This window comes from Sus scrofa, chromosome 1 (assembly GCF_054392235.1).
Source record: "Sus scrofa isolate SSC_HxYL_T2T_F1_AM1 chromosome 1, Sscrofa_HxYL_maternal_Yorkshire_Landrace_v2.0, whole genome shotgun sequence".
NCBI lineage: Eukaryota > Metazoa > Chordata > Mammalia > Artiodactyla > Suidae > Sus > Sus scrofa.
This window is the reverse complement of record NC_139383.1, coordinates 179,470,460-179,488,174: the sequence shown is the minus strand read 5'-3', so window position 1 is coordinate 179,488,174 and position 17,715 is coordinate 179,470,460. Positions and strand designations below refer to the sequence as shown.

At 34.4% G+C, this 17,715-nt stretch overlaps 1 protein-coding gene across 5 annotated transcripts in view; it reads right to left on the bottom strand.

Moving 5' to 3' along the window:
• The window catches only part of LRRC49 (leucine rich repeat containing 49), a 147,027-nt gene that overhangs the window by 23,948 nt on the left and 105,364 nt on the right, over window positions 1–17,715 (bottom strand). For all 5 annotated transcript variants that reach the window (XR_014817832.1, XM_005659880.4, XM_001928481.8 and 2 more), the window contains 3 exons: window positions 14,293–14,453; window positions 2,205–2,442; window positions 809–994 (listed from right to left, as the gene is read on the bottom strand). Coding sequence is in view for 4 of the 5 variants with exons in the window: in XM_005659880.4 (XP_005659937.2) it covers window positions 809–994; window positions 2,205–2,442; window positions 14,293–14,453 (585 nt within the window). In the remaining variant the exon portion in view is untranslated. The remainder of the gene's footprint in view (window positions 1–808; window positions 995–2,204; window positions 2,443–14,292; window positions 14,454–17,715) is intronic.

Below are 17,715 nucleotides of genomic sequence, written 5' to 3'. Positions count from 1 at the left end.
CTCTAATTTCTATTGCTTTGGGAGACTGACCTGAGAAAATATTCATGATGTTGATGTCAGAGAGTGTTTTGCCTATGTTTTCTTCTAGGAGTTTGATGGTGTCCTGTCGTATATTTAAGTCTTTCAGCCATTTTGAGTTTATTTTTGTGCATGGTGTGAGGGTGTGTTCTAGTTTCATTGCTTTGCATGCAGCTGTCCAGGTTTCCCAGCAATGCTTGCTGAATAGACTTTCCTTTTCCCATTTTATGTTCTTGCCTCCCTTGTCAAAGATTAATTGACCATAGGTGTCAGGGTTTATTTCCGATTCTCTATTCTGTTCCATTGGTCTGTCTGTCTGTTTTGGTACCAGTACCACACTGTTTTGATGACTGTGGCTTTGTAGTATTTCTTGAAGTCTGGGAGAGTTATGCCTCCTGCTTGGTTTTTGTTTCTCAGGATTGCTTTGGTGATTCTGGGTCTTTTGTGGTTCCATATAAATGTTTGGATTGTTTGTTCTAGTTCTGTGAAAAATGTCATGGGTAATTTGATAGGGATTGCATTGAATCTGTAGATTGCTTTGGGTAGTATGGCCATTTTCACAATATTGATTTTTCCAATCCAGGAACATGGAATATCTTTCCATTTCTTTACATCTTCTTTGATTTCTTTGATTAAATTTTTATAGTTCTCGGCATATAGGTCCTTTATCTCTTTGGTCAGGTGTATTCCGAGGTGTTTGATTTTGTGAGGTACAATTTTAAAAGGTATCGTATTTTTGTATTCTAAAGGAACATTTTAAATTCTACAGTTGACTTAGTGATTAGCTTACCTCTGTTCCATTTATTTTCTGCATGCTAAAATGACTCAGCCTAAATAGGACATAATATTTCCAGAGTGTAAAACTGACAACTGGATTTCCTTGAGGATCAACTGTCAACTGGTCAACACGACGGAGTTGTGCTAGTGCATTAAACTGCTGCAGCATTATAAGATTTGTTTCCTTGAATTTAAGGTGCTATAATAATAAAACAAACAAAAAAAGAGCTGAATATTGAGTTAAACCATCTTAAAATGTTCACAATATAGCTTCACTGATCATTTTCCAAATAAATCTATAAACTTCAGGCTTAGCTAATATGTTTTCAATTACAGTAAACCAACTGAATGTATTAAATTTATATTAACTTGAATTCATCTACTGCATCATTATTGCTAGACTACATTAATCTGTCCAGTATTGGATTCAAAGTGATTTTCCTTCTGCAAAGGACCTTTCCCTGTTTATTAACAAACTAAGATTCTTAAAAATTATATAAATATACAATAATTCAGACTTTTTCAGGCAGTACAATGATTTTAAATTCTTTACACTGAGATTAAATCTGCAAAGAAAATATTAGAAATGACATTTTTAGAACTTTATAAATACTGGGCTCACAGTGCTTCTGAGAATTAGTTAACCATTATTACTTCTATCTTGCTAATTAATATTTAGGCTACTTAAACTGGCTACTGGAAAATAAAATCATTAAAACTGAAATGCTAATTTAAATATTCTGTTTGTGAATTTAGATGATCTTTTCCAAACATACTGTCTCCACTTCTATCTTTCTTAGGGAGGAAAATATAACAAAAGAAAAAAATCGCTATAAAAGGGTAGGTAAGGGAAATCACTCGGCTAACAGAAAAACACAATGGTGTTAAAAACTCAAGCGAGAACTTATCATGGAAATCACATTTTCTGCAAGCACATACTCATAAATAATACAATAATACCATAATTGGAAGAAGCTAATTTCTCAAAGTAATTCTAATGAGCTGTTAAAATTATTTTAAATGTTGTAAGGGGATGACTATACAATTTATATGTAAATATACATGTCCCATTAATACCAGGTATAATAAATGAATATATAATATAGAGTTAAGTGAGGTTCTGTTGAATGCTTTATAAAGTAAAAACACATAATTTGAATAAAATTACATTAGTCCTTTATATTCCATAAGGAAGCATTTTCTAGAGAGATAATTTCCAACATTAACAGAAGACTGCAAGGCCATTTATAAATACTAATTTAAATCCCAGATTCAGAAAATCAACATAAGAACTTAGTCTCTCTGCCAAATAGAAGCCATATAAATAAAAGTTAAAACAGGTCTTTGGCCTGAATATAGAAGTCATGGCTGAGAATAATTCAAAAATACTACTAAAAGGAAGTGTTTACCAGAGAATTAGGAAACTTAATCTTCAATTTGGGAAGCACTTGGACAATTTCATCAAATTCTATGAAAGTGAAGGACACTGTTGTCACCATTCCTGCTGTTTGCACGCTCCAATTCCGATCCAGACATTCCAGTGCTCCTGAGCCATACAAGGAAAGTGTGTCCCCATCCACTTCAACAAGATGTGTGTCTGTGACAGACAGACCTTGTAAAGCACTGGTGAGTCCTGAGTCCAAAGACCTGGAAAACCCAACATATAATTTTAAATGAAAATCTTACCATGCAAAGTAAATTAACAGAATATAAAGACCTATTAGACAAGGTATTTGAAGTTTTATGTTCACTTTTTTCACTTCAATAATTAAACCCAGAGCACCAAAGACTAATTGTCAATAGAATATTACAAAAATTCTAAAATTCATATGTATTTTAGAATTCAAATAGTGTATTTTATTTTTAATGTATTTTAATTCAAAAAGAGGCACATGTGAACAAAAAAAATAGCACTTTTAAACCCAAATTATTTATATGAATGAGAGATGATTGATAGTTATTTACTTTTAAAACAATTCATTAGTATATAATGGATATTTTTATAGGTCAAATAAATAGGTTTTCCTAATCTATAAAGCATTCTACTCTCTGGCTGAAAAAAACTTTTTTTTTTATAGTAAGAACCATTTAATATAAAAATATATTTATAAAACACTTGGGAATTCATATAATAACTGCTAACAACAGCTTCTCTCTCTGAAATTGGATTAAGCAGTAACTTTGTCTGTTTTTGAATATTTCATTGTTGTTTGAAATTTTGCAAGTGTATTATACTACAGTTACAAGCAGTAAAACCAATGAAGATTTCCTCCCCATTTTGAAATAAGAAATGATAAAAACAATCTACCACTTACTCTCTCTATATATATGTGTGTGTTCATATATACATATATATATATGTAAAATTACCTTACATATATAGAGAATCACTTCACATACTCTACTGAATGTGATAATTGTTATTATTTTCAAAGTAGAGCCACATTTTTGTAAAAGGTTACCTAAATGATAACTCTTTGAAGGAGAAAAGAAATAGCTTGATCCAGCTCAAATTTTCTGCTTTGTAAATGCAGACATAACTATTTGTTTTACTCAATCTCAAAATTCAAACAATGTTTGGTTTTCATTCTGGAACTTTGCTTTTAGACAGTATTTATTTGCCCTTCATAATATTAGCACTTTGCTCTCCTTTGTGCTCCTGTGGAATTTTGTACACTTCTCCAACACATCACTTTTCATACTTAATTATGTATTTATAATTATAGGTACCTCCTCTACCAGGTAAATAAGTTCCTTGAGGCTAAAGATCACATTTTTTTTGGAGGATCTGGAACTTAGTAATGGATTTTTCACAATGCACTGTACTATTAAAAATCTTCAAAAGTTTTATAATGCTGATGTTGGAAGTAAGATGGACAAACCATCACCCTCTATTGGTTTATTATGCTTTACTAGAGTTACATGTACTTATTTCATAGGCACCTGTTATCGTGTAACACACTTATCTATACAACAAGAAGCTGGCTAAACAATCAACTCTAAGTGAATATGCAACCAAGAATGTACAACAAAGCTTGATTTATGCCAGACTAGTGCTCAAGACAACGATTACCACATGATAGTAATCAAACACTCAATGAAAGGTGGTGTGTGAATAATACTAGGTGATAATCCTATAAAGGAAAAGGCTGATAATAGACCAAAAATGAGTACCTTCTATTGCGCCTTGTGTGATAACTTTGTGTTGAGCTATGTAGAGCACATAAACATTTCTAGACTAGGATAAAGGATAGGAATTACACTTCAATGCCACTAAAATAAAGAAGGCTTGATGAAAAGAATACAAACCACTATTACAGCACTTACCACACTGCATGGCAAATACTTGTTTATGTGTCTGCCTTACTAAACACTGTGTGATCCTTGAGGGGTCAAACTCTGTCACATTCATTCTAGCAGATCCAGCACCTAGCACAGCTCACAACACATGTTGTGCTCAATAAGTATTTCGTCAATGAATTAATGAAATGAGACAATTATGAAGCTTCTTATGAGTATCTACTAAATCTTAAGGAGGGTGTTTTAACCATAAACTGGTTTGAGCAAAGGGGCAGAGCAGTGATACAGACACAGGCTAAGGGTTAGTAAAAAGGTTTTTACAGGTAAGGCAAAGAAAAATAATGAAGAAAGAAGTAAACTCAAGGCAAGAAAAATGATAGCTAATTGAGGTAATGAGGCCAGATGGTCATGATACCCAGCAAAAGAAGTCTGTTTTAAAAATAAGGAATCAGAGCTATGTACCAAAAATATAAGTAACTCCTTTGAGAAATGTCATGTTATTTTATATCACATATTTGGAAGTGTCCAGTTTACCTTTTTCCATATGATTAAAAGTTTAAGAATAAAAATTATAAAATTAAATGTCTATTACTAGAAAAGTATTACTCATTTTGTTTAAAGATTTGTCAAGCAAACTGTTAGGAAAATAAGTGCAATGATAAATCTAGGCTCAGCAAAACAGTTGTACAGTTACAAAACAAAGCAGAAAGAATTTCCAACTTTCATAAACCTTACCTGAAACAGTAAAAACAAATGGCAAGCTTCCTAGGCTCTAGATGGGAAACAAAGCCCCTGTTAAATAGGTCATACAAGACCAAACCCATTTCAGCTATTTTCTGAATAAGGCTTGAGGTTAGCCTCAAACTCTGGCCAATATGGAACAGAGGAACATATTCCCCAGGCAAAGTGTGCTCTAATTTCCATAAAAAATAATTTGGGAAGTGTCCTCATCATGTTCATATGTTGGCGATTGTCCTTGAGTTTTCCTTGTATGCTTAGTAGATATGTCCACATCTTTTTAGTCAAACGTACATATACAGTTTTTCATTTGTTCAGTCATTTATTTGCCAAATATTTGCTAAAAGCCCAGTTATACAGGGCACTGTTCTAAAAATTCTGTCACAGGCAACCAACTCATCTGCATTGGCAAGGACAGGCAGTAGAGAAATCATGTCTAACTTTTTTTGTTTTTATTTTTTATTTTGGCCATGCCTACAACATGCAGAAGTTCCCAGGCCAGGGATCAAACCCACACCACAGCTGCAAACTGCACCACAGCAGTGACAATGCTGGATCTTTGCCCCACTGAACCACCAGGGAACTCATGTGCAAGTTTTTAGATATATAAAAAATTTCTTCTCTTTTATTGGGCTATAATACCAGAAATATAACTGATCTTAATCATACTTTGCAATTAAATTTAACACTTTGGATATGTTTCTAAACTGTAATGACTTCAACCTTATTAAACAAATAGATTGATCTGGAGAGCTTATTATGTGTCAGGTATTGTGATGGACATCAAGGATATGAAGATAAATTGCTTTTTTGCCCTTAAAGTGCTCCCAATCTGGATGGAGGATGAAAAGCAATATAAATTTATACCTTAACTCTAATACAATACAGTTATTATCATACAATGAATATTAAACAATATGCTATGGAAACACAGAGGAAGAAACAACTAATTTTTCTAGGGGGGAGAAGTCAGGTTTCAAAGAGAGGCAGCATTAGGACTGGTCCTTGAAAAATGAATAGTATAATTTCAGCAGAAGTAGAAGGTGGAAACACACTTTAGATAAGAAAAATAGAATGAAGAAGGGCACAGAAGCCTAATTATAGATAACATATACAGTTAAAAACAATTTCAATATGGCTGAAACATTGAAACATATGGGGGAGTAGTAGCTGAAGCTGAAGATGAAAAGTCCTATAAGGTTGAGGAGTAGAAAAAGATTTTTAAGTAAAAAAAGTAAGAGAACCATATTCAATGAAAGTTTTTAAGCACCTCCAACATGCCATGCATGGAGCTAGGTGCTGATATTGGGGTAAAAAGATGAATAAGATATGTTCTCTGCCCATAAGAACCTACTTGAGACAGATAAACTGGTCAACGTTGTGGAGGATTTGACAGGGAGAGACTGGATGGAGGGAGATCAGTAAGAAGACCAGGGCAGTAGTGTCAACTAGTCCATATGAGAGCATAATAAAAAAGAAGGCATTGTGTAGTGGAAAAGGTGTTGGCCAGAAAATCAGACAGAGCTTAGTTCAAATCCCAGATCTGCTATAGATAAACAGATGACTTTGGGGGCAAGTTGTTTAATTTCTTTGTAGTTCCATTTCTTGGTATGTTAAATGGTGGTAGTTTTTTTCAGAGTTGTTATGAAGACTAGAAATTATATTCTAAACCATATTTCATGCTTAGTTAAATACATTTTACTGATAATTATTAATAAAAGAAGAGAACACAGATATATCAGATATTTAAGAGACCATGAAAGTAGGACTTAGGGGTTGTGGGGAGTGAAGGAGAAAGCGGATTCAAGGGTTATTTAAACTTTTTAGAGTAGGTGACAGGGTCACTTGGTCTAGGTTTTACCCCTGTCTAGTCTAAATTTATGCTCTAAGAAATGTGGTATTCCTCTTGGAGGATCTGTGCTTTAAAATTTGTTTTTCCATTAAGCCCAATACATTTCCACATTATTATTTATATAATGGTAGGCAGTCTGCCATCAAGTAGGAATTATCTTCAAGATCTTTAGTAATTAATTTCAAGTCCAAATCTTCATCTGAATCAATTTTTATATAAGAATGAATCAGAAAAATATACCATGTCTTCGTGAGTAGTAGAGGACTCTATGAAAAGATAGGGTGATTAACTTAATTCGATAAAGGAACAAGTTCCTGAAAGCCAAGCTAAATGGAGAACATATTCTTAAATGCCTAAATGGAAAAAAAGATAATATTTCAGAGGATTATGGGTTTTTTAAAAAATCTTTATGCATTTTATAACAGGTTAGAACAGAAAGACTTAAAGTATTTCGGAAGATTCTTTTCCCAATGAGTAAGTGGTGCTGATTCCTATAATAGCGTATTTTATGAATTTCTATTACAACATTTGTAGGTGTGGAAATTCATTTTATACATTATATTTTATTATAGTACTGTTGGCTAAAGTACCACAGTGTTCATAGACAGGAAATGACCAAAAATAAACCAGCTTCACCGCATGCATCCAATGTAAGCAAAGAAAACATTACACCAAGTACTTTCCCATTTCTGGCAGGGTAAAGAAACCTGTAATATGTCATTTTACTATAGAGCTGTCCCAAGTACAGTGAACAGTGAAATCATTAATGGGATATACCAAAGTTTTAGAGAATTTCTTCATTTTATGTGTCTATACTTTTTTCATGGATACTTATTTCCAGGCATTTAGTTACACACCCATAAGCCAAAGGTCACAGGCATTGTAACAAGAATTAGCCACTTTTTTGGCATGATGAAATACTAAAGACTATAAATGGGATTGTTAAAAGTAGAAAATCTTATGTAGCATTAAAAAACAAATTGGAACCCTAAGGAAGAGATTTTGTGGCCCTCTGATTAGCTTTCTATCTTCAGAAAGAGCCAGGTTTATATCATTCCCAAAAGATGAAATTTAATTATATTTTTAAAGACTTACAGAGAATGTAGTAATATAACTTCTAATATTTAAAATGGTTCACTTTGTGCTTTCAGATAAAATGGCAGACAGGCTGAGCACATGTGTTTGAAACCTCTCCCTCTAAGACCCCATTAATGTAACTGAAATGGTATAAACTGACAACAAGTAAAAAAGAAAGAGGGAGACAATCTTTAGCAAGAGGTTTCAGCAAATTTCTGGAAGCTAGAAGGTAGAAGGTAAAGAATTTTGAGTGAGGAAAAAGGGAGAAGGAAGCCATAGTTTTGAGTATGCACTGGAGACAAGAACAAAGATGGCAGCCAAGCTGCCCTGTAGAACTTTGGAAAGGAAAGAACAGAGATATGATGGAAAATGGGAGTGAAAACTGAGACTGACACAGGGAGGGACACTAATTGAAGATCTGCAAAAGGACCCTATCACCTACTTCTCCCACTGCCAATAAAACTGGCAAAGGGGCATTGCAGTGGGAAAGGAAAGAATACTCAAATAACACTGGGGCAAATGCTTATTCTTTAGGGGAAAAACAAAGAAATCTAACCTTAACTTCAAGCTTAAAAATCAACTTCAGGTGTAATAAAGGCTAAAATGTGATAGGCCAAATTTTAAACCTTCAGGAAGACAAAATGGTAGAAATTACTTTTATAATCTCCATGTAGTAAAAAAAATTTTCCCTTAAACACAACCCAAATGGGTAAACCATAAAAGAAAAATTATACATATTGTTATTTTCAAAATATAATGGTATTTAAAGTCAAAGACATATATGATATTGCTTAGGGGAAAGCAGAGAGTGAAAAGAAGGCCCAGGACCAAAATATGAGGAATTCTACCATCAGAAGTTGAGAGGTTAGAAGTACTTGAGGATATGAAAAAGATACATAATGCAAGTAAAAAAGCAAAGACTAGTAGTAATATGATGCAAAATAATAAACTATAAACAATGGGCCAAAAGGAAATAATGAATCTAAATTAAGTCAGGGAGATAGTAGACTTCAAGAAGAATGGATTCTATTCAACAGACAAATAAGAAGTTCAAAGAAATTGGAATGTGGTAAAGACAGCACAAATTTCTTTGTTAAACAACAACAACAACAAAAAAACCAGGTCATCAGAAACCCCAGATAAAAACAAACTATGTAAGAAAGGCATGGTTCAAATATGAAACAAGCTGAAGTGTGGCATGATTTTGAACAACCTGTGAAATGTAACCTTTGAATCTGATGCTAGGACTAGTCTTGAATGGTTTAGGAAGCAGAAAATGAGATATAATAATAGTATACTCCTTAACTCTCAACTTAAATGTAGTTACATGATAACAGAAATTTAAACACTGTTTACCAGTCTTTAGAGGCTCCCAACTGATAAATGTTATAGTTACAGAACATATATAAATAATATTGATCTTGAAATATAAAAGTACAGCAAAATTAGAGTACCAAAGGAAAGAAAATGGCAGAGTAGGGAACTCCAAAACTCCATCCCTCCACAAAAGCAATAAATGAGCTAGCAAAAACTGTCAGAACCAACTTTTCCAGATATCTGGAGTCTAAAAAAATTACAATAACCAAGCAGATGCTTAATGAAGGAAGAAAATAATGAATTTTAGTAAGAGAGTTCTGTGGCATTTTAACTTACCCTGTTACCATCCCCCACTCCCCAGCTCAGCAGCAACCTTGAAGATGGCAGGCCACGTTCCTTGTGTAGGAACAAACACATGGAAATAAACAATACACTCAAACAACCAGTAGGTCAATGAAGAAACGGCAAGAAAAATTAGAAAAATATAGAAGATGGAAGTTATAATGTAGAAAAGGTGGGAAGAAAAGTAGAAAGGATAGATTCATCTTGTAGACTTCGGGGCTACTCTCTACAGCAGAGGGAATAAGAAAGAGAGGTTTAATTACACATTACAAAAGCTTTCAGTAAAATAATTACAGGTATATAGTATTGGGAGGAGAGGAGGTGAATGAGTTGAATCTTCATCTATAGCCAAATCTTATAAATCAAGAAACAGCATGATATGCACTCACAGATCTGACAGAACTGAAGTTAGCAATACACACTTTAAAAAAAAAAGTAGCCACATAGGTAAAAGGAAAATCAGGTGAATGTTCTGTGTCAACTCTATCAACTGGTGTGGAGAGTTCAAGTAAAATAAGAACTTAAAGTTCAAAAAGTCACTCTGGATCCTCAGTTTAAGAGTCCTTCATGTAGGCATATGTAAGGTCCAATAAGCTCTTTTAGAAATATTTCTACCAGATTTACAAGGAGATCCTGCTGAATAGCATTGAGAACTTTGTCTAGATACTCATGTTGCAACAGAACAAAGGGTGGGGAAAAAATGTAATTGTAATGTATACATGTAAGGATAACTTGATCCCCTTGCTGTACAGTGGGAAAATAAAAAAAATAAAAATAAAAATAATAAAAAAATTAAAAAAAGAAATATTTCTACCTTTCTGATATAAGATTCATAGGAATCAGATAACTATCAACTAAATTGAAAAAATTATCTACAACCACTAGAAGTTATATATATCTAATTTTGCATTAGTCTCCACCAATAATTCATTGTTTATCCCTAAAGTTTTATTTTTCTGAGTTCATATATAAATACCATTTGTGTCCTTGATTTAAGTTTTTAGGTCACTAAAAAGGGTCAGACCACAAGAATGTAATGGTGTTTCCATGGCACTCTGAACTTAGATAAGTAGAAAATAGTTTTTTGTCAAAAATTGTGGAACCCTTTCCTAATGATTCATTACTATTTTCCATATCATCAAAACCACACATCACTTTCTCATCTCTTTCAAACTCTTCCTTTGTGCTCTTTGCTTAAAAAGACTCTTACTTTGGGGGACTCCTAATAAAAATTCTGAGACTCTTGACATTTAACTCCAAGTCACAACAATTTTTACTAGCAGACACCTCCCTGTTCTTTTGGAGCTGACTGCTTGTTTCCGAGACCATAAAAGTGAAGACTCTAAAATTTTAAATTATTTTAAAGGGTCACAAAATTTTGGGTTGTAAGTTGCTTTAAAAGCAACTTAGTTGAGAGTCCACCTATCAGAGATAGATTTGCCAGGTAAAAGTGCCAGTTAATAAACGAAGACATTCCTGTCAGTCACTGGCAAAACTTGAAGAGCGAATATGCCTGTGACAAGAGTACAGGATGCATGGCTAGACTGAAAGGAGATAAGGCTGGCCACTGTTGAATATTCTGGTCCCTGGCTCCACAACTAATGCTGGGATCAGTAACTTCAAAGTCTGCAATAATAGCCCCAACTGATCTTCTCTTCTCCTCTGAGTTGATTTCTACTCTTTTCCAACAACTCCCACAATGGCCTCCAAATTGCTTATGTTGTTATTACTTGTATTCCACTTGTAAAATCCTCAACTTCAGAAATTTCATCTGACCATAAATTCCCACTATTCCATCCCGCCATTAACCCTCTTACTTAATATACTTCTCATCTTCAATTTCATTTATTCTTTTAGTCCCAGAAATACCAAAAATTTTCCCAATCAACAACCTTCTGTTTTTTAATTCTTTAAAAATAGCATCAACCATATGACCCATCATTTCTTTCTTTTGTCATTACACTTGAATTTTTATTCCTTATCTTTGATCCTTTATCTCCCTATTTTTAATAAGACATTTAGCTTCTCTACTGATATAGTTTGCTACTCTATGCTCAGAGTAGCAATATTTACTCAACAATTCAGACTATGGTTACTATAATTTCATGGTCTATAACTTGTTTAGTTCAGAATTGTCCTTCATATTTCAGCACTTCCCATTAGCTCCCTAGTATACTTGAAAAATGGAGAGATACACCATGATTTTTAAAGTGATTATTTATTTATTTTAAGAATGCCAATCCCAGGAGTTCCTGTCGTGGTGCAGTGGTTAACGAATCCTACTGGGAACCATGAGGTTGCGGGTTCGACCCTGGCCCTTGCTCAGTGGGTTAACGATCCGGTGTTGCGGTGAGCTGTGGTGTAGGTTGAAGACGCGGCTTGGATCCCATGTTGCTGTGGCTCTGGCGTAGGCTGGTGACTACAGCTCCGATTGGACCCCTAGCCTGGGAACCTCCATGTGCCGCGAGAGTGGCCCAAGAAAATGGCAAAAAGACAAAAAAAAAAAAAAAAAAAAAAAAAAAAAAAAAGAATGCCAATCCCTCTGAAATTTAACAACTTAAATGCCATTTCAATAAGATTCTTAACATTACCACTTGGATTAACTGATTTTTAAAGTTCACATGGAAGAACAAATATGTGAGAAGTGAAACTATGAAAAGAATAGTGAAAGCATATTTCCCTTATTAGATATTAAAACATACTATAATTAGGGAGTTCCTGTCTTGGTGCAGTGGAAACGAATCCGACTAGGAACCATGAGGTTGTGGGTTTGATCCCTGACCTCACTCAGTGGGTTAAGGATCCGGCGTTGCCATGAGCTGTGGTGTAGGTCACAGACGTGGCTTGGATCTGGCGTTGTGTGGCTCTGGTGTAGGCTGGCAGCAACAGCTCCAATGAGACCCCTCACGTGGGAACCTCCATATGCTGCAAGTGCGGCCCTAAAAAGACAAAAAAACAAACAAACAAAAAAATACTATAATTAAAATAGTCTGGTATTGGCATTAAGACAGATAAGTAGATTAGTGAAATGGAATAGAAAGTCCAGAAATATATCCAAATATTTATGGAAACTTAATATAAGATAAAAATGGCATTCTCATAAAAAAAAGAAAATGATTTAATTGAGGAATGCTATTAGAAAACTGACTAGCCAATTGAAATAAAATCAAGTTAGACACTAACCTAACATTACATATAAAAATAAATTTGATATGTTAAAGGAGTAGTTTTTAAAACCTTATTAAAATTTTAGAATGAAATTTATGAGATCATTTGAATAAACTTGGAACTAGGAAACCTCTTTCAGGAAGCTAGAGAAAATATTTTTTTAAAAAAGAGAAATCTGAAATAGAATTGACTTATATTTCATAAATCTAATGCCTAGCGATATGTTTTAATTTTATATAGTTCTATCCAAGTAAATTATATTTTGACATTTAAGTAACATTAAATAAAGTTTCAGGGCAATATAAGTGATATATATGTTATATAATTTGTCACTTAATTAGAATATTCTTGTTTCCTTATTTTTCTAGCTGCAAGACCTAGAAACTCTAGATGTGGATACCCAAGTGAGCTGAAGGAGGCACACGGATCAATATAAATTAATCTTAGAACTAAAATTTTTAAATTATATTTGTCTTTAAAATATATGTCAAACTCTAACTCCAGTAAACTTTCAAAATATTATTTCAATGCTTTTTAAATGACTTTACTACATTCTTTGTATATGGAAAGCTTAATGAATACTGGCTAAAAACATGAAAATAAAACTGTATTATATTTAGTTTGAAATGTATTTCAGAATTTGGTTAGGTCATTAGATAACTGTGCTTCATCAAATGAAACAAAAGCATATATATAAATATTCTTTATATAAGATGTATACAAATATAACATATATATATATAAATAAGACAAAAACAAAAGGTAACATAACAAATGATATATATGTTTTATTTTCCTCTCATTTACTTGATTCTAGTATGCCTTTTTGAGAGGAAGAGAAATATGTAAAGAGAGTCTCCTCAAATTTGCTCATAAACCAAGGGATATGTGTTATATAACCCATGTGTCAGAGAAGAAAGAGGCTGTGAGCCACTGGAATAGACAAATATTGTAGAACACAACTGAAGTGACCATTTAGATTTTATGCCAAATTGCTTAATACTACTAGTTAAGGAGTAAGAATCTGGTCTAGCTGCTGGGAAAACAACAGAGGTCAAGACATTCAGGATTCTTTTCCTTGAGAAGTTTACATTCTAGTGGGGAAGAGAGATATGAAACAACTAAATACCCACTACTTATTTAATTATGGTCATGGTAAGTGCTAAGGAAGGGGAAATGCAGAGCACTGAGTGTTAAGAAAGGTATCTGATCTAGTCTAGTCTCTGGAAAGTTGTTAAGGAAGGTTTTTTGAAGGGACGTGAAGTTTAAATTTAAAACCTCCAAGCTGAGCTGTAGTTAGCCAGGGTAGGGTGAGGGAAGCAGGGCAGAATACACTTGTTTCTAGGAGAAGGGCTGTGAGGTACGAAGTAACTGAACTGGAAATCACTGAGGCTGCAGCATGAGTATACAGTGGGTGATGGTAGGGGATAAGATAGGTGAGGTGGGTAGAGGGCCCCATAGGCTATATTAGGTAATCTAGATTTAGTCCTAAGAAACATAAGAAGCTACTGAAGGGTTTTTAAATTAGGAGTCAGCTTATATTTTCAATATTTCCATCTTAACTTTTAAATTTAAACTGCTAATTTCAGTAGATTTTCTTAAGAGAACTATTTTGAAATAATTATATGCAAAATGTTTTTCCCTTCTGCTCCAAATTCATTTTTCCAAAGATACTCGTATCTGGAAAGAATACAATTGCATACCCTGTTTCCTCTGGAAATGCAGAGATGGTGCCTCCATCATTCTGAGAGTTGTCCTGAGAGTCAGAATCTTTTCTCTCTTGATTTGCAGCAATATTGGTTATTCGATTTTGTTGCAAGTCCCAGTTTCGAGCTACGTTGTTAATAGTCAACCTTTTCTTCTCCTATGAAAAATTTCATTGTGACAAGAATTATATAACGCACTTTTGTAATTTGCAGGAGAGTATACAGGGAGCATATTGTTTGTACTACTTACCCCATCTTCAGAAGGAGTCTATTACTTCAAAGTAGCTACCAAATATGTATTCTATTTGCTATTTCTTTGGGCTGCTCCTGCAGCATATGGAGGTTCCCAGGCTAGGGTTGAATCGGAGCTGTAGCTGCCAGCCTACGCCAGAGCCACAGCAATGCGGGATCCAAGCCGCTTCTGCAACCTACACCACAGCTCACGGCAATGCCGGATCGTTAACCCACTGAGCAAGGGCAGGGACCGAACCTGCACCTCATGGTTCCCAGTAGAACCCGCAACCTCATGGTTCCCAGTAGGATTCGTTAACCACTGCGCCATGACGGGAACTCCCAAATATGTATTCTAAAACACAGTACAAGTGGCCTTTACCCTATGCATTGAAACATCTCAACAATGCTTTATCACCCTTTAAAACAATCATGTACAAACAATAATTGCTGCCATTGGAGATAAGAAAGTTTACTATTTGAAAGTTTAATTTGATAGAAATTTATATACTCAAGTGTTATGTGTTTTAATTTGACAGAAAATTATGCCTTTGTGTTTAAACATAGCAAGGAAAGCTAATGATATTTTAATTTTCCTACCCGATAATTATTACAAATATGAAGGAATAATTTAGGAGGGGATTGATTAATGTTCCAAGCTTCACAATATAAATTACAATGTCTGAAAACCGGTAACTATACAGACAGCTGAGAGAAATTAAACTAGGTTGAAATATTTCTAGATAACTACTAGTATCATAGATCGTCCATTGTTAAAGTTAATATTTTAAAACGGTGTGTTGATTAAATCAGAATGCTGAAAATAGACAGTTTTCCTTTCCATAATTATTTCCTATAAAACAAGGTGTCTGGGGCCGACCCTTAGTAATAGTCCAGTATAGAAAAGATTAAAATCCTTTTGGCTAAATCAGTAAAAAGGTAGAACTGTCAAGGGGGACTTAAACTATCTAATTAATGGGATGAGGGAAAACAGGTAAAGGACCGGGAGAAGTCAAGAGGCTAGAGAAAACTGAAAAAGAAAACAAGAAAACTGAAGCATACTAACAGTTCTAACCACTTTTGAAGTAGTGGTCTGGAACTGAGAGGACTTGGGACCAAGTGGGTTTGGTTCGATTTGGTTTGTTAGTGTTCATAAAGTAAAATTCGCAGATTCAAATGTTCTCTTTGATCAGTTTTGACAAATGCAGGTACTTTTTAACTGAACAATTCCATCACCCCAATAAACTCCCTTGTTTCCTAAGTTTACCATATACAACTCTGTACCCTATTAGTCATTTTTAAAATTTTGAATGCAATTTTAATTATAAAAAGAAAAGCACCCACATAAGACAAGAATGGATAATGATAATCAGGATAATATCCTTAGTTTTAGAACATAGTATGAAGCACAGTACAAATTATAAACTTTAAGCTGTCTTTATTATACTTTTTTATGTTAATATAAAATATTTTAAATAAAACATTTTAATGAAAGCAACATCTGATATGTAAATCATTTAAAATGAGTTTAAAAAATTTTTAATTCCTAAATTCCTCAAAATCTTTACCACCTCTATATTAGAAAAGCTAATAAAGTTTTTAAATTTAAAAAGGCATCATTAAAAAAAAACCCCACTGCAGCTCATTAAAAAGATGACGGTCGATTATAGTGGCTTTGAAAATGAAATGCACATGTCATGAGGCTACACAAGGTGATGTACTGTGTGGAAAAAATTATAACTTGTTATATTTATTTTTATTTTTAATTTTCCCCAACTGGTAAAATAGATTTATTATAATTCTAATAAAAAATTATAATTCAGGCTTTAAAGTTTGACTGTCCCAATTATTTTTTTTTCCACAGCACTGTAATTGTAGTATTTCCCCCAAAGAAAAATTTTTAAACAGCTTTGTGGGGTTTAATTGATGTATAACAAACTGTATATGTTTAGAGAGTATTGACATCTGTATACACTGTGACATCAACATCTAAATCAAGAAACAGGTTCAGAGTTCCTGTTGTGGCTCACTGGTTAACGAATCCGACTAAGAACCATGAGGTTGCAGGTTCGATCCCTGGCCTTACTCAGTGGCGTTGCTGTGGCTGTGGTGTAGGCCGGCATTGCTGCGGCTATGGTGTAGGCCGGTGGCTACAGCTCTGATTAGACCCCTAGCCTGGGAACCTCCATATGTCACGGGAGCGGCCCCAGAAAAGACAAAAAAAAGAAAAAAAAAAAGAAACAGAAAGAAAAAGGAACAGGGAGTTTCCTTCGTGGCTCAGTGGTTAATGAATCTGACTAGGAACAACCATGAGGTTGCGGGTTCGGTCCCTGCCCTTTCTCAGTGGGTTAACGATCCGGCATTGCGGTGAGCTGTGGTGTAGGCCGCCGGCTACAGCTCAGATTAGACCCCTAGCCTGGGAACCTCCATATGCCTCGGAGCAGCCCTAGAAAAAAACAAACAACAACAAAAAAAGAAACAGGTCCGGAGTTCCCGTCGTGGCGCAGTGGTTAACAAATCCAACTAGGAACCATGAGGTTGCGGGTTCGGTCCCTGCCCTTGCTCAGTGGGTTAACGATCTGGCATTGCCGTGAGCTGTGGTGTAGGTTGCAGAAGCGGCTTGGATCCCGCATTGCTGTGGCTCTGGCGTAGGCTGGCAGCTACAGCTCCGATTGGACCCCTAGCCTGGGAACCTCCATATGCCATGGGAGCGGCCCAAGAAATAGCAAAAAAAGACAAAAAAAAAAAAAAAAAAAAAAAAGAAACAGGTCCATCTTCCATCATCCCCAAAAGTTTCCTCCTAGCCCTTTGTATTACATTCTACTGCCCTTCTATGCCTCCCCATCTACCACTGGTCAGCTTTGTCACTATAGATTAATTTTTATTTCTAGAATTTTATATAAATGGAATGATAGAGTCTACACTTTTTTTTTTTTTTTTTTGGTCTAATGACTTTCAGCATAATTATTTTGAGATCCAGTCATGGTTTTTGTGTGTGTGTGTGTGTTAATAGTTTATTTCTTTTCATCATTGAGTAGAATTATATTACATGGATTTACCACAATGTGTTTATCTATTTACCTCCTGATGGACATTTGGGTTATTTGCAGTTTTGAGCTATTACAAATAAGTATGCTATGAATATATGTGTTCAAGTCTTTGTGTGGACATATGTGTGGACATATGTTT